This window comes from Alexandromys fortis, unplaced genomic scaffold (genome assembly GCF_014885135.2).
Source record: "Alexandromys fortis isolate MF-2015 unplaced genomic scaffold, M_Fortis_MF-2015_v1.1 scaffold_3, whole genome shotgun sequence".
Classification (NCBI taxonomy): Eukaryota; Metazoa; Chordata; class Mammalia; order Rodentia; family Cricetidae; genus Alexandromys; species Alexandromys fortis.
In genome coordinates, this window is record NW_026067909.1 from 10,576,418 (window position 1) to 10,596,479 (window position 20,062).

The 20,062-nt window shown below is 53.7% G+C and overlaps 1 protein-coding gene across 1 annotated transcript; it reads right to left on the reverse strand.

The window, feature by feature from the left end:
- Positions 1–631: 631 nt before the first annotated feature.
- Ctsd (cathepsin D) lies at positions 632–12,774 on the reverse strand. The gene is made up of 9 exons (XM_050137278.1): positions 12,601–12,774; positions 10,336–10,495; positions 8,297–8,420; positions 7,603–7,721; positions 5,869–6,089; positions 2,118–2,240; positions 1,720–1,864; positions 1,532–1,630; positions 632–1,444 (listed from the first exon to the last, which is right to left on the reverse strand). Exons 1-9 carry the CDS (start codon positions 12,666–12,668, stop codon positions 1,277–1,279), a joined length of 1,227 nt encoding a protein of 408 aa, XP_049993235.1. The 5' UTR covers positions 12,669–12,774; the 3' UTR covers positions 632–1,276.
- Positions 12,775–20,062: the final 7,288 nt, after the last annotated feature.

Consider the following 20,062-nt stretch of genomic DNA (forward strand, 5'->3'; position numbering starts at 1 on the left):
GCTCACCCCCTTTCTCCTGAGACCCAACCTTCATACTAATGCTTGTACGGTGACTGCAGCCCATGACCAGGGGTTTCTGATGAACCCAAAGACCCCAGGCATGCAGGCTTCAGCACTGGCTTGATTAAAAAAGGAGAAGGCTGCTTCTGGCAGAGGCCCAGGCAGGAGGAAGGCTGCCCACAGACCCAGCAACAGTCGAAGGACTGACTGTTGAGATGGGAATGTATGGAGCCCTAGGTACCCTTATGGGTCTCATTCCGTTTTCTCTGGGGACAGGCTGGTTTCCTGGCAAAGTATAGCAGGTGTTGGCCTGGCCACCTCTGAAAATGATTCAACACAGGCCCTGCCCCAGAATTCTAGGCCTGTCCCAGTCTCCAGCCAAGGCCACATCCGGCTGCTGAGGTCCCAGAACCTGCCAGTTCTAGGCCAGACTCATCTTGCCCACAAGGCTGAACAGCAAGCCAGAGCCTCGGGAGTCCCCTCTGTGGGCTGGCCTAGCCCTGAAAGCCAAACCTAGGCTCTCGCCCCACCCCACCCCAGGCCAGCTTGACCCTGAATGAGCTCTCAGAAGCACTGTGTCTCCATCCTCAGGCCCCATTTCGGAAGCGTACAGAGCACACCAACACAGAGAAAGAGGCCCAAAACAACTGTATTTGTATACCAACTTTGGCTCCCAGCTGCTTAGCCCAAAATGAACAGAGCAGAGGCCAGCCAAAACCAGTCAGCCATCCTTCCTCTGCCCCGGGCTAAGGCATGCTTTCCAGGGTGGGTGGGGTCAGGCCCCAGGTAACACCCCAGATTCATAGCTTTTGCTTCTGTCCTCTTGCTCCTTCCTGCTGGTCTTCAGGCCTCTGTCAGGCCAGGATACAGACAGTGGGGCAGTGGAGCTTGGTCATCTCCAGGCTGGGTGAGGGACCTGGGTCAGGTAAGGTTTCTAGGAGGGATCCTAAGACCCGTTTGCCTACTTTGGAATGCCGCCCGCCCGCAGAAAACGGAAGCAGGACAAGGCAAGCTACCAAACCAGTAGGGGCCTTTCAAGGCAGCCTGTATACTGGGTGGGCCTTGGCCTTCTTCAGACAGGCAGAGGATAGCATTCTGAACCCAGGGACAGAACCACAGAACAGAACAGCTGGACCAGTGCCAGCCAGGCCTCCCAAGGGCCCGGCAATGCCAGGCGAGTGTGAATGTGTGTGAGCGGGGCAGGTAGAAAGGTGGGGCTGGCTGGCTTCCTCTAGTGGACTCTGATCCGTTTCCCTGCCGGTGGGCAAGGGGCAAGCTAGAGTGTGGCAGCCTTGGCAAAGCCCACCCTATTGTTGTCTCTGTCAAACACAGTGTAGTAGGTGCCAATGAAGACATCGCCCAGGATCCAGAGAGGCCCACTGGGAGGGGGGATGTCCATGCCCATGAAGCCACTCAGGCAGATGGTCTTTCCACCCTGCGACACCTGCAAGGCCAGAATGGTCACATCATCACAAGGTTCCCACCTCACCCAAGGTATCCCAGATTCACACTGCCACCCGCACCCACTCACCTTGAGTATGTACTTGTTTGGGGACAGTTCATAGTTTTTGCCTCCTAGCTTCAGGGTGACAGAGGGCAGGCTGGATACCTTCTCACAAGGAATCATGTACTGAGAGACACAAAGACAACATGTCCTGAGGGTCTGGCTTCTGGACCCCCCTCTGCCTGCCGGCCAGCCCACACAGGCCTGTGGCTTACCTCGCCCTGGATAAGAGGTACTGCTCCAATGGCCTTCTGCAGTTCCTTCACCTCGTCCACAGGCCCCACCATAAGGGACGTCCCTGTGTCCACAATAGCCTCACAGCCTCCCTTGCACAGCGTCAGGCCATTGGCCACATCCAACCTATAGGGCAAGAGTCATCTGTCACCTCACCCTGACACAGTGAGTCTGGGGCACAGCTTGTCTAGTCCAGCCCTGGAGACACGTGCTTCTTTTCTGTCAGGACCAACCAACTCACGCAGGACCCTGAATGGTCCAGGGTTACAAAATGAGAAGACTCAAATGGCAAAGTAGCACAAATGGCTGGTAGGGCCCCCAGCTTCCCACATGCCACCCCTATATAACATTCCCAATCCCAGCCACACCCATAACTCACTGGTCCATGTGCACCTGCCAGTAGGCCCTGCGGGTGACATTCAGGTAGGACAGCTCCCCCTCGTAATACTTTGAGTCAATGCCGCCAATCATCAGTTCCCCTCCAGGTTGCCCGCTGGGATCCCTGGGAAGAGAAGGATCAGTCAGTCTCCACTCACTAGACAGGAGAGTCAGCAGGGCGGTGATGGCGCAGGCCTTTAATCCCAGCACTAGGGAGGCAGAGGCAGGCAGATCTCTGTGAGTTCGAGACCAGCCTGGTCTACAAGAGCTAGTTCCAGGACAGGCTCCAAAACCAGAGAAACCCTGTCTCGAAAACAACAACAAAAAAAAAGGCCTGTACTAGACAGAAGGGTCATCAGAGAGCCAGAGAACAGGGGTTAAGGAACAGGGGCTGTGGAACAGAGCCAGGAAGGGGTTAAGTGGGGCAACCAAGGAGGGCATCTGGGGGCGGGGGGGGGGGAGAGACCTGGGGAGCTGTTGAGTACAGCTGGACCTGCTCTGTGCCTAGACTTGAGTTTCTCTACTTTATAAAGCATCATCCTTAGCCTGCGTTATTCTGCTGAGTGTGAAGTAGCAGTAAGAATGACTCACATCTTACTTACACAAACAAATCCTCACCATCCAGCAGCACACCAGGAAACAAACTGATAAACAACAATCGAGACGATCAGATCCTAGCTCCAACAGACTCCAGCTTATCAGTCACACCAGATGGAAACCCGTCACCTGGGACCCCAAAGAGGCCACCCAAGGCAGAAATGCAGCAGGTATACCACGAGCCTGATCCAGGAATACTATCTTGGCAAAGTACCCCATATTCTGTCCCCAGGCTGTAGGCTCAAATAGATTCTCTTGCCTCTGAACTCAGTGTACTTCCAAAGTGACCCTGAAAAGGGCGCACTGCCAAAACCTACAACTGGCATCTCTGTGATTCAGAAGACTTCGTATGCGGTTTTCCCTACATTCTTCCTGGTGTTTGTATCAACTCTACCTCCAGCTTCTATGCAGCCTCTCTGGGCTCTGCAGACTCTGGAATGCTTTCTTAGCTGTTTTGTACCTGAACATACAGACAGTATTGTGTGAGCTGTTAGTATTTGTAATTAAGATCGAAATAAAAGTGGCTGGAGAGATGGCTCCGTGGTTAAGAGAGCTTACTGATCTTGCAGAGGACTGAGTTTACTTCCCAGCACCCAAGTCAGGAAGTTCCCAAACAGCTGTAAAGCACCTGGGAATCCCAACACCCTCTTCTGGCCTCCACTGACAACTGCACTCACGTGCAAATACTCCTACCCAGACACACAGCAATGCAAAGACCAGGAGTAAAACCTGAGATCCCAGAGGCTGGCTATCAAGCAAAACTGGGATTACCAGGCAAACTGCAGTAAATAAAACCTATTTAGATTGTGATTTTATCGCTATTCAATAAATTCTAATACTGCGGAAAGACACAACATGTCCATCTACATTTCCAACACGATGCATTCATGGCGCCCTGCCTGCCTGGAGTACAGTCAGCCGAGGGCTCAGATCCTAAGCACAATTCATGTTTTCTCATGTGCTATGTGCTGCCCTGTTGAGCGTCCTCGATTCCACAGAGATAGGACAGGGATAGGAAGATGCAGAGAAAAGAGGAAGGTGGAGCCGTTCACCCCAGGTGGGGCTTCCAGCCTAGTCTCACATACACTGCTGGGTACACCTGGCCCTTCTCTGCAGGATTGCTGGCTGGGTGGCCAAAGCCAAGGCTAGAGTCAGGCTGGAGCTGAAGGCCAGGGATGCTGTCTGCCTGGCAAAACTCAAGGCAGGCTTCTAGGAAGCCAGAGCCATAGCTCTGAGAGGTTAAGCTGGCTCCATCCATGGCCGCAGCACTTTGTCAAGGAATTCTCCGCACCCACTCTCAGCTTCCCCTCCAAATCCTTCTCTTGACTCCCCACCTTTGTCTCATGGAAACGCCCATCACAATGCCCTCAAGTGGAACACAGGGAGTATGGCATGTAGCTGCAGTGTTGAATGTCAGCAGTACGTATGAGCTTGTCACCTCTAAGCTAAGGGGCAGAGGACTTCGAGTGTCATGCCTGGCCAGGATCATCCTGGGGCACGATCACCTAAAACTGAAGTAAAACTTTCATTTCGGGATCTGCCATCCTGCCAGGCCTTCCTAACCGGGCTCTTCGCCTTCTTCAGGGCCTACGCTGTACTTAGAGGCCCTGAGCCTCACCCTGCTCTCCTGCCCCAGACTCCACCCTGCCTGGCTTTTGCTTGTCATCACCTCTGAAATCCCAGATGGAAACATGATGGGTCCTGGCCCTGCCTCTCCCCTCCTCATCTAAGCTCCACCCACACACCTGGTCACAGAGCCACAGCCCCTCACTCTGCTGGTTTCACACTTGCTTGCTCAGCAGTCATACCTGTGGGTCACCAATCTGGGACCTGGCTGGCAGAGTAAGCGCCCTGGGGCCTAAGCTATAGCTACCACATCCTTTCCAACTTGCTGAGCCTGGGGGCTCCTCCTAGAAAACAGAGTCCAGCAAGAGAGGTTATCTTGAGATCCTACAGTTGAGCCTTGGGACTTACAGGCAGGTGGTATTTGAAGACCACTTGGTCATCGTGTGCCATGGGCCCGGGAAAAGGCCACTATTGAAAAGTAAAACAGAGGTCTCACATCTGTGTGACCTGGTCAACGTTTTCAGACAGTGTCTTTGCATGTAGTCCTGGAGCACCTGATGCAGTCCTGGTTGTCCTCGAACTCACAGAGACCTCCAGCCCCTTTCTCTTGAGTGTGGGGATTAAAGGCATGTGCCACTAGGCTTAGCCTGGTCGACTTCTGGGCCCCCTCCTGCACTAGGGAAACAGAGCCCAGGGGTCCAATGATCCTGTCCATTCACCCATGCCCCTGCCTCTAACAAGTCACTTTGCTGAGCTGAGTAAGGGGCAAAAGTAGACAGAGAAAAGCAAAACTAGAAGATTCTAGGCTGGACAGTGCCAGTGACCCACAGTCAGGAACTAGGGGTCAGGCCTGGAAAGAGCATGGAGTGGGCAGTGGGCATTTGGAGGTTACCCTAGCTGAGGCATGCAAGTCGGCCAGCCCAGAAAAAGGAGGGTGTGGTCAACAGCAGCACCTCAGAGCAGGAGGCCACCTACTTACACTCTGCCTACACCCAGGAGCTGAACCCAGCAAGCAAGGAGCCCCATGTACCCAGCTGTCCATCTTATCAGACAGGCCTGCAGGAGGGAAGAAACTGATGGTGGAGGGTCGTGTGTGTGTGTGTGTGTGTGTGTGTGTATGTGGGTATCATTTGTACTGTGGGGAGATCTCTGCTAACAGGAAGGTCTGCCACTCTCAGTGTGTAACCAGAGCTCTCTGTCCTCCCTCCCCCACCCGCCACTTCTGCCTCTGCCCCAGCGAAGGCTCCAGAGTTGTGCCACATATCAGGGCTCATACCCATGTCTCTCCTAGCAACCAGAAGACCAAGCAGAGACCACATCTGCTCTCACCAGTCTCAGGACTCTAGTCATAGGAGGAAGACCCCAACAGCCAAGACTCTGACCCAGGCCACCAGCATCTCCTGGCTGAAGCCCCTGGCATATGGCCTTCTCTCCCAGGCAGATAATAGTAACTCCTGCCTGCCAGACACCCTCAGGTCTGATGTCATGACCAAGCCCACACCATAGACTATAGCATAGAGTTCCAGCTATATCCCTCCCCCTGGAGCTGAGCCCAGGGGAAGGTGAGAACCACGCCTCGCCTGCTGCACCTGTTCAGGTAGAAGGAGAAGATGTTCTTGTCCACCAGCTTCTGTTGCATCAGATTGTCAAAGACTGGAAGCACATTGTTGACAGAGATACGAGGGTATGCCATGCCCAAGATGCCATCAAACTTGGCTGCGATGAATGTGATTCCAGGCTGCTTGGTGGCTTCCCCAAAGATCTGTTTCTCCACCTTGAGACCTCCTGGTTGCTCAGACTTACACGGCACCTGCAGGCCAGAATACAGGTTTCAGCTGACATTCCCTCTCAGGACAGCCAAAAAAGCAGAGAGGGCAGACAGAAAGGGCTGAATATTGCCACACAACTTAAGACAAGGACATGGAATCAAAAAAAAAAAAAAAAAAAAAAAAAAAAAAAAAAAAAAACACAAAACAACAACAACAAAAAGAAACTCTAGCTCTCTGAGGGACTTACAAGGTCTTTGTGCTAGGCAGAGATGAGAAGAGGGATCAGACAGACAGAGATGCACCATTTCAGCTCCCACCTCGCCAACACCCCTCCATGTCTAGATCCACCAGGACAGGGTTGTATTTGTCTTGGACTTGGGGATGAGCCTGCAGCCTGAGCAGCTGCGTAAGCCACAGCAACTGCCACCCTGAAGCCACACTCCCATCCGCCCACCCCACCAAGCTGAGGTTGCAGACAGAACTAGATCAGGAAATGGAAAGAGTTAGCTGCTGAGGACATGTCAGAAGGACGTAATGCGGGCGGCCGACATCCTGTGTGCTGAGGGGCCGCTGAGAAATATCACAAGGAGCCCTCTACATTCGGGGAAAGGGCAGAGCTCTGATCTCATAGGAACAAGGTGTCGCTCTCCAGACAAAGGCCAGGTGAGCAGAATGCCTGCTGGACTCCCAGCCCCAAAAGGCCCAGTTGGGATTTGAAGTTTCCTGCCCTCTGACCCCCTACAACCCTGCTGTCCTGATGCTAACTCATGAGTGGTGAACAGCCTCTCCTCGAGGAAGAAGGCTTGGCCTACACGATCCCCCTACAAACAGACAAAGAGCCCATCCCAGACGCTCTCTCCTGCCTCCTTCACAGCATTCATTCTGGATCAGACAGGGTTTTCCAACCCATCTCAGCCTCGAGAAGTTTCAGGGACCCTTTCTATCTCCAGGCCTGGCCCCTTGGCCTAGACCTCCTGGTGGCTGCCAGGCGGTGGTGGCACATGCCTTTAATCCCACCACTCGGGAGGCAGAGGTAGGTGGAACTCTCCGAATTTGACACAAGCTTGGTCTACAGAGCAAGTTCTAGAACAACCAGGGCTATACAGAAAAACAAAAAATAAAAAGACTAAAGTATCCAGAACAGTCCTCCTCAGCCAGAACCCCCAACCCCAGTAACAAGCAGCAGATCTGCCCATGGCTTGCTGGTCAGGCCAGAGTTTGTCAGCAGCTGCTCAGGGCTGTAGTCCTCACTAGCCAACGCCGCACGCCCCAGCTCTGTCTCTCCCACTTACTCCTGGCTATCCCTCCAGTTTACACACAATAAGGCTGTCTGCTCCCATGTCCTGCCCATTTCCTTTCCAAGCATGCTGGGCCCTCCTGCCCCAGGGTCTTTCTCAAGTGGCATCCTAATCTAACAGGTCTGCCTCTGTTCCCTACCACCCAACACAGCCACCTAAATTCAGCAGCCCTCTCTCCTCAGCTGGAAGTGCTCCCAAGATGAACCCCTTGCCACAATAGGGCCTCTGAAGTCTGGGACAGGCCGCAGGAACTCACCGACACAGTGTCCTGACTCAGGTACCCTGAGAGGCTACCTGAGCCGTAGTGGATGTCAAAGGAGGTGCCGTTCTTCACAAAGGTGCTGGATTTGCCACTGTTGTACTTGTGATGAATCCCTGCAGGTGGGGTGGGGTGGGGGGCGGGGGCCATTAATCTGCATGCCACCACCAGTCTCTGGCCTCCCTGGGGTGCTGTGGGGCCAAAAGCCTCTGACCATGACCTATGCCTACATACTGAGGACCCCGTGGGCCATGGGCTGTGATCTTGGCCTTACAGGTGGCCCAGCACTCAGCTTGCTCCATCCTTGACCAGACCGGGTAAGTGGGTACCTCAGGGCCAAGCCGGAGAGCAGGGGCTGTTGGATGTAGTGGACAGGTGGAAAAACACTGCCCAGGAGGTGATCTGGATCTAGGTATCTGCAAATCCCAAGCCCAACCCACCTCCCATAGCCCCCAGAAAGGCTGGACTTCAAAGAGACAGGGCTGAATCCCAGCTCTCCAGAGAAATAGAAGCCAATACCAGTTGCTCAGGGGCCCCCACAATAGGGCCTCTGTCATCCTGGTTGTTCCAAAGGCCACTGAGCATGGCGGATAGTGTAAGACAGCGGAGCCAGGCACCTTAGGGCGTGCCTTTAGTCTTTCCTCTAGATCCTTGGCAGGGTGCTGGGACAGAGGACCTCAGGGAGACTCACAGCAGGCTATGTCCAGCAGCTTGCAATGAATGGACGGGACCCACAGGTTAGAGGAGCCGGTATCGAAGACGACTGTGAAACACTGTGGGGGGGTCCCAATGCCGATCTCACCATAGTACTGGGCCTAGGGGAGAAACAATGTTCATAACCGTGAGAAGAGATTACCTGAGAGGGCTTCTGGCTGTCTAGGAAACTAAGCCTAAAAGGCCCAGGCTGAGGCAGGGAGCACCCTGGGGTGCAGGTCTCGGCTAGCACATCTATCTCCACCTGCTGGACCCTGAAGGGGAGGGTGGACCTGAGACCCCAGTACTGAACTCCAAACATCTGGGTCCCTTTACCTAATGTGACACTAATGGTCAGACAGGCTTGGCCCTCCACAAGCCCAGTGATGCCTAAGACCAGCCAGGAGGACCCTTCTGCTATTTGAGAGGCCTTAGTCCTGAGACTGTTCTGTGGAATCAATGGTGAGATGGGTACCCTTGAAGGCACTGGTACTGGCCTCAACTTGGTCACTGCTTCATAGAGAAGTCTGGCCTTAGCTTCCCATTTATTCAGAGACAGCAGGGACCTCCAGGGCTGCCAACTCCAGGGACTAGGCAGACACAAGAGTTCCCAAATCCCTCTTAGGGAAAAACTAGTTGTTAACTACTGGCTATGAGTCACCCATACTCTGTCTGCCCCAGAAGAAGCCTGAGCCACTGGTGTATATAAGGCCCAGGGTCCAACTCCACTTAACTCCAAGTAGCATCAGAAAACCAAGAGAAGTAACTGGGGAAAGAGCATTGCTTAGCAAACTGTACTTTGTGTGCATGCGTGTGTGTATATAGGAACTAGCCAGCTGGACCTAGACACACAGACCTTCCACCTTCCTCATGCTTCCTGTCACTGCCACAGCTCTAGACAGACAAGACAGAGGGCACTGCCAATTCGGCCCAGTGGGCCACAAAGCCCAGGGCTGCACAGCCACCCTGGGCTTATCCGATTTGGAGACAAGGGCATAAGAGATGCCCAGAGCCTTCCATAGAGCTGGGACTTGCAGAATGTTTTCCCTTCAGAGACAGTGGGCTGCTGAGCCAGATCTGTAATCTCAACTGCTCAGAAGGCCAAGATAAGAGATTCCAAGTTCAAGGCTAGCTTGGGCAATTATCTCAAAATACAAGAGAGGTGGGGCCGGGCAGTGGTGGAGCACGCCTTTAATCCCAGCACTTGGGAGGCAGAGGCAGACGGATCTCTGTGAGCTTGTAGACCAGCCTGGTCTACAAGAGCTAGTCCCAGGACAGGCTCCAAAACCACAGAGAAACCCTGTCTCGAAAAAGAAAAAAAAAAAAAAAAAAAGAGAGGTGGGTACAGAGGGCAGTGGCAGAGCAATTGCCCACCATGTACAAGGCCCTAATCAGTTCAATTCCCAGGAAGGGGGTGGGGCCTAAAAAAAGCAAGGAGGAGGTAGATTCTGGGGAGGATGACAAAGTGACGGTACTGGGACAGGGGATCAGCCTAGGCCTGGGACACACACACACACACACAGGTTCCAACAAGTTACAACTAAATAGGTCCAGTAACTGCTCCCCCAGCCCTAGGGCAGGCTCAGGGCAGACAGGGTTTAACACCATGGGATGGTCCTGAGAGTTCTGAGCTAGAAAGCCAGCTCTGAACAGAAAAGTCAGTGTTCGAGACTTAATGTGGGGTTGGGGAGGGCATGAATGGGGATGTAGCTCAATGACCAAGCACTGGCCCATCCTGCATAGGAACCTAGGCTCAGGAGTACTCACACAAAACAAAGGAAAAAGCTCAAGACCCAGGAAGAACCTTCTGCAGGGACCAAGCAAGGCCACCCTAACCTACCCTTTAGCCTGAGCAGGTCCCTGTCAAGGCGGGAGGAGCAAGGGTTGCAGGGTGGCAGGAATGAAGAGCTGTTGGGCAAGAAATGGCACGGCTGAACCTGCAAGCCCACCTCGCCGACTAAGTGCTCTGATCCCAGGGAGCTAGTCCCTTCCACATTCACCCCTCAAATCAAGCCCCCCAAATACCACCCTACTCACATCCAGGTAGTTTTTGAGTATCTCTGACACTGGTTCCTTGGTCTCAGCAGGTGACTCCATGGAGTACTTGGTTATGGGACCCTTAAGGATCAGGTCTTCCACAGAGCCGCCCACCTCCGTCATGGCCCGACGGAGAGACGTGAACTTGTGCAGGGGGATTCTGTCAAGATGGGACAGGAGTGTGTTAGGTCACAGCTTTGACTGCTGTTCTCCCACTTCCCACCCAAGGATACTCCGGGCCAGGCTAGGGCAGGCCTCTTAGTGCAGAATGACTCCCCACCACCATGTTCCTCAGTGCTTCTAGCAAAATATATCCACTGAGATGACACCGTGTATCTCAAACTGGCCGCGACATTTAACAAACGCCTGCCCCAAAGCCACAGGCCCAGTGGCCCACCCCAGCACCATCACAGACTCCTCAGTTCACTGTCACAGAAGGCTCCAGCCTGCCCCGCTCCCCACATTCGAGCACAGACTAGTGTGCCCAGCCCTTCCCTTCACCAACCACATCCCCGTCAGGTGGTTCTCACTTCAGAGGCAAACAACACACATACTCGTCCCCAGTCCTCTGTCAGCCTACTCTAGTCTTTCCTGGGTTAGTGGCTAGTGGGTTGTGTTCAGAGTGTAGCCAGGCACTTGTGCCCTGTGCCCTGGAGAACCCAACCCTGCAGGAGGAGAAGGCGGTGACACAGTTGCATCCAAAGCAAGGTGCACACAGGGCTCCAGGACTAAACCACTGAACTTGGCGGCCCTTAGTGACATCTGTTGCCACATAAACTCTACAAAGATGTGTCCCTTACCCCAGGCTTGCAGTGACAGTATCATCCTGACCTCCCTGGCGGGGGGGGGGGGGGGGNAGGAACGGCCCGTGCCGGGGGGGGGGGGGGGGGGGGGGGGGTCTTGTCAGTTAGGAGCTTGCTAACTGGCCCTGCTACCCTTCATAAAGCCCAGCACCCTAACCCAGGTACACCTATGTGTCCTACCACCACACAGACTCGTGGCCCACACATGTTCCTTGTAGCCCTGCTGCAGCCCAATAATAGGGAATTCTCCCATTAGACAGCAGAGTGAGGTGTCCTGACCCGTCTTCCAGGTCACCTCTCCACCCCCAGTTTGCTCCTGCTCCCAAGGAGAGCTGGCCTGAGTCTGCAATCACTTGGTGAACCTTCCCTGCCCGGGGAATTTGTATTCAAGGTCACAGCTGGCCTTTCCTGGCACACTGAGGGAGTGCTCTTGAGAGATAGGAGGAGTCTTGCCTAAGAGTGGTGGACCGGAAGAGCCAGGCTTCTGGCCTGGGAGTGGGTGGGGGGCACACATCCTGCAGAGGCCAAGAAACATGCCAACAGCCCAAGGTCCCGAGTATCATAAAAGTGGCTTTGATTCTGGTGCCTAGTCCCTGGGAGTCTGGAGCTCCCTTCACTGGCACTGCCACCTCTTCTCAGAGAAGACCGGCCTGAGGGTAGGGAGGGCAAGGCCAGGGCAGGATCAAGCCCAGGCCACTCCCTACAATGGCTCCACTGAGGCTACCCACCCCCAGCTAGCAGCCTACAGGCTGTACTTCTTCCCACCCAGCCCTGGTGCCCAGCTGGCTGAGCCAGCTCTGCCCCAGCAGCCTGTGGCCTCATCCACCTGCCACAATAGGACTCCATCACAGAGTGGGAAGCCACTGGCCACCACCAAGACCCCATCTAGCACAAAGGCTGAGTCCAAAGGCCTGAGAGGCGCCTTATGGGACTGACCTCAGACCCAAGGTATTTGAACTGAGCCACTCTATACCTCCTCTCTCTGGGGACTTGTGCGACTCAGGAGGGAGGAGGAGAGATTCACCACCCAGGACTAGTGGAAACATTTTTGAGTAAACTTCTGCTCAGTAAACACCAGTGCACAGCTGTCAAACAGGGTCTCTTAAAAGGAAAGCCCTGCCCAGGTTCTGGGGGACACGAGCAGACTGGGTATTCCGACTTCCACAGCTGAGTTGGTAGTCACCACAATCCCACCCATGGTGGAGCACTGCTCCTCGGAAACCCCCCGTGCTGGGGAGGTTAGAGCCAAACTCATTTGTGGCCACCCTACTGTCTCCTCCCGTCCGACCACAGGAGTAAAGGGGGACCCAGGAGACCCCTGCATTCTGAGTCTCTCGCCCCATAGTCTGCAGGGCTCTGTGGAAGGCCGGGCTGAGAGCACAGGTGCATTCTAGCACCCGCTGGAGCACGAGCGAATCCGGAGGACGGGCCCCCACATCACCGGAACAGGCCGGGTCCTCACCTGATAAGTGCGGAGGCGGACGCGGCCAGGAGGCCGAGGGCGAGCAGCAAGAAGCCAGGGGTCTGCATGGTAGCGGCGGCCCGGCAAGAGCGAAGCTGTATGATAAAGGTCGCGCGCTTATAGCCGGGATGACGCCGCAGTCCCGTAAAGTCAGCTGACCGCCTGTTTGCCCCCGAACCGGTCACGTGGGACGCGGGCGCGGGGCGGGACGACCCGGGAACCGCCTACAACACCTCCCGGGCGCAGGCGTGCGCTGCTCCAGGCTTGCGTACTGCCAATCTGGAGCGCGCCCGCAGACTTTCCCGGGACCAGAGAATTCCTGGATGCTGATCACGTGGGAGAAGGAAGACCGCGCCCGTCCTAGTCCCGGAAGCTTCCGTGGGGGGAGCCCCTCCCTCGGTGCTGTCCCTCCCCCTCCACCTGTCTTCTTGCAGAACTGAGATTCTCATTGCCTAGATGATGGGCCCTGACCCTCTCTCTGCTGGACACCAGCTTAAACCCAAGCCTCTTCCTTCCTGTGTTCTTTCCCTGGAGCCTTTCTGGACCCGCATCCTCCGTTCTCTTTAAAGGTCCACTGCCTGCTCACCTCCCCAGAGCGATGCCCCTCTTCCTCGGGCTAGAACACCTAGCATGCAGATCCAGAAGGTAGCACACTGTCCTGGGACCATGCATCTAGTGATATAAGGGTCCCGGATCTGTGAGTTTGCAGAGAAGGCAGGTGAAGGGAGTGCACAGGGAGAAGAGGCCAGGATTGTGATTACATTTTGGGTCTTCACGAACTCACTCCTTAACGCCCTGCTTGGTGTCAGCAATTGAATTAGGTGCTGTTGGAGAGAGCCGGGGTCCATCTCTCCATCATGGGGAGTTCACAGCCTGGAGAGGCATTTAAGGAGAATGTCCTCTTTGAGAGGTAATGTCCAAGCAAGGACGGGAACACTGAGGGCCTTTGCAAGGGTCTGATCCAGGAAGCTCTTTCCGGCATGCTCTGCCCGTACAGTTCATATCTCCCACTCTATGAGCTGTTCTGGTTCCCAGGTTCAGGGCTGCAATTCTCATCGGTTCTTCTGGCACCAAGTTGGGCGCTTGACCTCTGTCAAGGCTCCCCACTCAAGGTCAGTGTTACGGTCACAGTGTGTGAGCACAGCCTGGACCCTGGATCCTGCCTCCACAGTCAGCACTCCAAACATTACCTAACCGTCCTCTGGTAACCAAGAGACTGGACCTGGCCTGGAGTTGTCACTTGCTTTCTAGGATGCTATCTAGAGATAACTGCTGGACCATGGGTGGGCAAGGTAAACGGTCCTCTGGGGCACCATGCTGGGTCCCCTAGCCCCGCCCCAGATAGTGCTGCAGAGTGCTCAGGTCCAATATAGACGTCTATGAAATTACCAGGCTGCTGAAGGGAACGGACAGTGTGTGTCAGCATGACTAGAGGCAGTGCACAGCAGTCAGTTGTGCTCACAGGCCAGAGCAGCTGCGGTCAGTAGGGATGCAGGCCTTATCTGGTGCATAGCCTGAGGGGAATGGGGAGGCAGGTAGGGGAAGCCAGCCTAGATACCCAGCCTGTGCAGCTACCGGGTAAAGTGTCCATAGGGTCACCTCCATCCCACACCCTCTGCAGTTCATTCTCTGCAAGGAGTACTAGCTGCCTCTGTCCCTGGGTTTTCCCATACCTGGTACATGGTAGGAGTCCCGCAGTCTCTGTGTGTGAATCTGGATGCACCTGCTCCTACAGTTGCTAGCCCATAGGACCTGGGAGGCTCAAAGGTAAAGGCTGAGGTGTGTGTCTTCTGATCTCCTCTTAACTGACAGAGCTCAGGGGTGGGCCGCAGCTTCTAGAACTCCTGAGTTCCCCCACCCGTCCCGATACTAGAGTACCCCCTCCTGCTCTGCCTGTCTCAGGCTCCCAGGCTCTCTGGGCTTGTGAAGCTGACTGGAACCCTCTTTGAGCCAGGCTTGCCTTTGGCACTCCCCAGTCAGCGAAGGAAGAGGATCAATGTGTTCAGCCCCTGACGTTCTGAGTTTCGTCATCCACCTTTGGTTTGGAGATACACTTAGCAAGGCCCGTGGCCCTTGCCTCCTGTACCATATGTCAACACTGGTGGGTTTAGAAGGACTCTTTGCTTATGACAGCACACAGGGATTCCTAGGAGCTCCGGGTGCACCAGGCCGGAGGAGTTGCATTCAGTGGGGACACGGGTCTTGTCTGTTGCATGGTGTGAGTGGAACGAAGATGCAGGTGGGAAAGGCAGCCTAGATAGCCAACCTGTGCAGCTACAACACGTGGAGCTCCCTCCAGAAAGGGAAGTGGCCCTGGGTCCTCCCTAAAGGCTGGGCCCTCAGGTTAGGGACCTCTCTAGCATCTTCCCCACCCCAGGCCTCTCCTGTCCATTTGACAAAGGGCCCAGTGTAAAAATGGAGATGGCTTATTCATTTCCCGGCCACCCAGACCCAAATAATCACACAAAAACTATATTAATTACAACACTGTTTGGCCAATGGCTCAGGCATATTTTTAGCTAGGTCTTACGTTTTAATCCATTTTTTTAATTTTATATTTTACCACGAGGCTGTGGCTTACCACTAATGTTCTGGCATCTTTCTCCTTCGGCAGCTACATGGCATCTGCCTGACTGTGCCTTCTTTCTCCCTGCATTCAGTTTAGTTTTCCTGCCTACTTGTATTCTGCCCTGCCATAGGCCAAAGGACCATCTTCATTAACCAATGGTAATAAAACATATTCATAGCATACAGAGGGGAATCACACATCAGTCCAGTAATGAGGGAAGAAATGCCAGAAAGGGGAACAGACCTGCCCAGCACCTTCTATGTAACTCTTCCTCCTTATGGAGATTTTCACTGCTTAGAGACCATCCCCAGCCTTGGCTCTGAGGTGAGACAGCCTTGGCTCAGGTGATCCGAAGCTACTTTCCTGGACTTGCACTTCGCAGCCTGCCAGGGGCCACTCTATGCCTCATGGGTCAGGCCCTCCCAGTACTGGTGCATTTGTCTTGAGTTCCCATGACTACTAAATACCAACTGCATGCCAGACTCTACCCTGGATGTCCGGAAAAGGGAACAATGCAGAAAGTCCTGCCTTCCTGGAGTCTATATGTCAGGTGAGGAGAGACAGAATAGGAACCAGGCAGTTCATGCAGACCTCGAAAGCTGGCACAGAAATGGGGTGCAGGAAGTCATGGGGGTATTGCAGTCACAGGGCCCTCATTTGAGCAGCTCTAAGGAGGTGAACAAGAGCCAAGGACACTGGAAAGTAAAGAGGCCAGAAGGTAGCTTGAGTCTTGGTCAATTAGGAGAGAAGAGAAAGAGATGGGGGAGGAGTAGACAGGGACACTGGGTGCTCAGGAAAGGATGAAGGCAGCTGAGATGCAGCAGCTGTCCAGGAAAAAGAAAGCAGTGCATCATCCTCATTCAGGGCTCCATCCCAATTAAAGTGGGTGCAGCTAAGTGCTGCGTGAGCAAAACCTGTGCACAGGAGCGATCTAAAGATCAAGCCCCCAGCCGGGCAGTGGTGGTGCACGCCTTTAATCCCAGCACTTGGGAGGCAGAAGCAGGCGGATCTCTGTGAGTTCAAGACCAGACTGGTCTACAAGAGCTAGTTCCAGGACAGGCTCCAAAACCACAGAGAAACCCTGTCTCGAAAAAGAAAAAAAAAAAAAAAAAAAAAAAGATCAAGCCCCAGAGCTTCCCAACAATACAAGGCTAAAATGAAGGGACACAACAAAGGAGACCAAACAGTACTCATCTGGAGGCAGAGGCCAAGAGAGAGGAGTGCCTGGGAGCCCCGAAGAAAGTGTCTTATGGGAGGAGTGGCCACGAGGTTAGGCAGCTTTGCTGATGTGCAGGGTGGAAGACAGAAGCCACCACAAGACACTGAGATTTGGCAATCTGACCCGGACGCCAGTCATGTCAGTGAAGAGGGGGTGACTGTTCTGTTCAGTAATCAAGACAGGATGGTGTTGACAGAGACGTGGGTGGCAGCGGAGGAAGAGTGTCACCCGTGGGTCTGTCCAGGTGATAGGAAGGGCAGTGGAGGAAAGATAATCTCGAATAAGCTGCAATTGCAGTAGAGTTAATGATCCTTCCCTCGCATCAAACTGAGCAATCGATAAATCCCAGAGTCACTGGAGACTTAGCTGGGAGCAAACAAAAAGATGCCTTTCTCCAGGACTTGGGAATCAGCAGGTTTGTTTAAACAGCAGGTGTTGGAAGGAGATTGCTGTGCGTTCCAGACTAGTCTGAGCTATAAGGTGGGACACTTTCTTAAAAACAAACAAACAAACAAAACAAAATAAACAAAAATGGCCAACTGCTCTAAACAATCACATGACCAAAGATAGAATCTCAAAGGCAATAATTCAGAATAGATGCCTGGAACCTGCTGTCACCAGGGAATTACAGATTGAAACAACAATGAGACACACCGCACACCTACTAGGTAGCCCAAATCCAAAAGGATGACGACATTGGTTTAAGGCAGGGCAGGGGCGTAGTGGGCAGTCCCACTCATTGTGGTGAGGATGCAGAATGGCGTAGCCACTTTGGAAAGCAGTGTGCTGTTCTCTTTCAAAACCAAATGTCCTCTTGTTGAACAATCCAGCAATTGTTCTCCTGGGTATTTACTTGGAGAAGCTACAGACTGAAGTGGGGCACGAAGGCTTGTGACTGCCAGGAGAGCTGGAGAGCAGTCTGGGCCGCTAGATCCTGCCTCAAGAAACAGCAGAAAAGAAACGTATGTTCCCACAAGAACTCACACATGCAGGACAGCGGGGACTTTATTCACAATGGCACCAATCTGAAGGAACCCCGATGTCTTCAGAAAGTGGTTGGATAAAAGTGTGTTGTGTGTCCACAGGGGAGGATAGGATTCAGGGTGACAAAAGATTGAGCTATGGAGTCATGACATGAGGACCCAGAGATGCACATTGCTAACAGAAAAGCTAAACATTTGAAGCAGTGTGAGCCCGGTGAAGCGTGGAGAGGAAGGCAAACATGTATCTGAGGGCTTCTTCATGACAATGACCCTTTTCTGTCTAATGCTAGTGGTGGAAATGTGACATGCAAGAGGCAGAAGGAGCAGCCCAGGCCTCAGAGGTAGGTTTCTGGCTGCCTTTGGCCCTGTGTATTTTGAGCTCTTAGTTAAGGGTAACGAAGAGTGGAGTAGGGCTTCCACGCTGTCTGAGTCCTGGTGGTGGCCCATCTGAGCCAGTTCTCAGGCCCCATTTCCTCATTTCCCCAGCTCCAGGCGGAGGTTGGGAAATGTCTTTGAAGGCTTCTGGTTGGGGGTTACTGGGACTACAGGCCTCCTGGAAGTTGCCCTGCCTCCTTCCAGTCTCACATCAGCTGGCCTGAGTTCTGCTAAGGAACCTCTATTTCTCACTGCCAAGATGTGTGGTCAGGCAGAGCTCAGCTCTGGCTGGCTTCAGGTCAGCTTACAGCTTTCCCTCTGCATGCTTCCTCTTCAAAGTGCCCCCCCCCCAACATGCCCCAGTCCCAGCCTCCCCTGCTCTCTCTCTCTCTCTCTGCCTCCGAAGCCCTATCGTATGTGCAGCCTCCATTTAACTCTCTACAGAGGGTGGGGTATAAGCTGGGGACATCAGGATGGAAGGAGACTTCAGTGTGTGTGTGTGTGTGTGTGTGTGTGTGTAAGCCTTCCTTGGAGTTAGCCTCCAGGTCTGCCAGCCTTGCAGGTAGGCTCTGAGACCCCTGTCCCATTGTTGTCATTAAATAACACAAGGAGGAGCCATGTCCAGATCTCCTTGACCCCACGGAGCACTGAGATGCCCATAGACTCTCTGAGTACAAGGGTGGAAGGAGGAAATGGAGCTAGAAGGTTGTGGGTAGCCCCAATGCTAAGTGGGAAATGGTTTCACCCCAACCTCCAACCTTGTGATGAGATGCTGAGTCACCCCATTCCTCCTTGCCCCTCCCCCCTCCTGGCTGAGTCATTCATCTGAGACCTCAAGGCCCAGCAACTCAGGCCCTAGGAGGAAGGGGGTGTGGCTCCCTGGCACCCAACAAGTTTCCCTACAAGTTTTTCAGGGGGCATCTAAGGCCATTTGAAAGAACGAGCCATGGGTTAGCTGAAAGGAGGGACTTTAGCTGTTGGGGGGAGGAGCAGGGATGGGATAGCTGGCATAGTTAAGGCAGGGGGGTTCCTCTTAATACAAAGCTAACTAAGGATCTGCCTTCAGCCCTAACAATGTCCAATACTCCTAGGGTGCCTGAAGGTCTCTGCTGATTGTCCGAAACATGAAGCCAGCTTGGTTTCCAGGAACAGCAGAGCCCTGCAGATAGGTCACAAGGAGTTCACCTCCAAGCAAGAGCAATCACCTTCAAATCACCTTACAGAGCCAGAAGTGAGATCTGGCCAGCAGAACCACAGTGGAACCAGAATCAGCCACCCAGCCCACCTCTCACCTTGCCAAGTTCTCCTGCTTAAGTTCAGAGCTCTCACCAGTGCCCTGATGTGGATCTTTTCAACGTGGCTTTGGGGGTTAAAATCCCTGCTTGCTGCTTTACCGTGTTGCTGCTTTTTTGGGGGTGAGTGACCATAGGTGACATCTTGGCAATCCAGAGTTGGGCCTCTGGCTTAGGACTAATTACTGGCAGGGGTAGGGTATAGGGGTGAGAGCAGACATTAGACGAGAATTGGTGAAAAGAAGTCCAGGGTTCCAGGGACCCATAAGCCCTCTGGAGAGGTCAAGCCCTGGGGTGTGGTATTCCTCCATCTCAGCTGTTCTGGGGGAGCTGGGTATCTGTTAGTCATATGGACACCCAGGAGCCCACAGGCTCGCGTGCCTTATAGACGACTACAAAAAGGCTGGATAGGTGACTTGCTATTTTCCAAGTTGGCCACATTGGAGAATGAGGTCAGGGGGAGCGAGAGAGAGAGAGAGAGAGAGAGAGAGAGAGAGAGAGAGAGAGAGAGAGAGAGAGAGAGAGAGGTCTAAGAGAGGAGATGGAGGTGGTCAAGAGGGACATACAGAGACCCTGAGGGGCAGAAGTCTCCAGGAACCTGGTGGGGGAAGACTTGTGAGAAACCTAGAGATGACAGGTTCAACTAGTGGGCCATGAATCATGCATGTGGGCATCTTGCTTTCTCTGGAAGGACCCATATTTTACGCTGTGAGGTCCCCTCTTCCATCTCAGCTGCCAGGGACTCAAAAAAGGACATCTCAGAATGGGATGTTATTCTAGCTACCAAACTGTGATTGGTGGAAATGGAGAAGGCTGTGTTTAGAGTAGAGAGCATGTGGTATCTGGGAGTTGGACCCATCACTGGAATCCCCGGGACCAGAAAATGATGTTGGAGAAAAGCTGGTAAAGTTTGCACGAGGATACAATTGGTGGAAAACGAGGGCTGGGAGAAGTGTAAGACTATGAAGGGATGGAAAGAGGTCACGTGGAAGGAGAGGTGAAATTAGGTGGTCAGAGTCAAGTG

Coding starts and splice junctions, on each gene's coding strand:
- Ctsd (XM_050137278.1), bottom strand. CDS start 12,668: ATGCAGACCCCTGGCTTCTTGCTGCTCGCCCTCGGCCTCCTGGCCGCG. Junction 7,722..8,296: donor GCTGCTGGACATAGCCTGCT/GTGAGTCTCCCT, acceptor CCCCACCTGCAG/GGATTCATCACAAGTACAAC. Junction 1,631..1,719: donor TACCTCTTATCCAGGGCGAG/GTAAGCCACAGG, acceptor TGTGTCTCTCAG/TACATGATTCCTTGTGAGAA.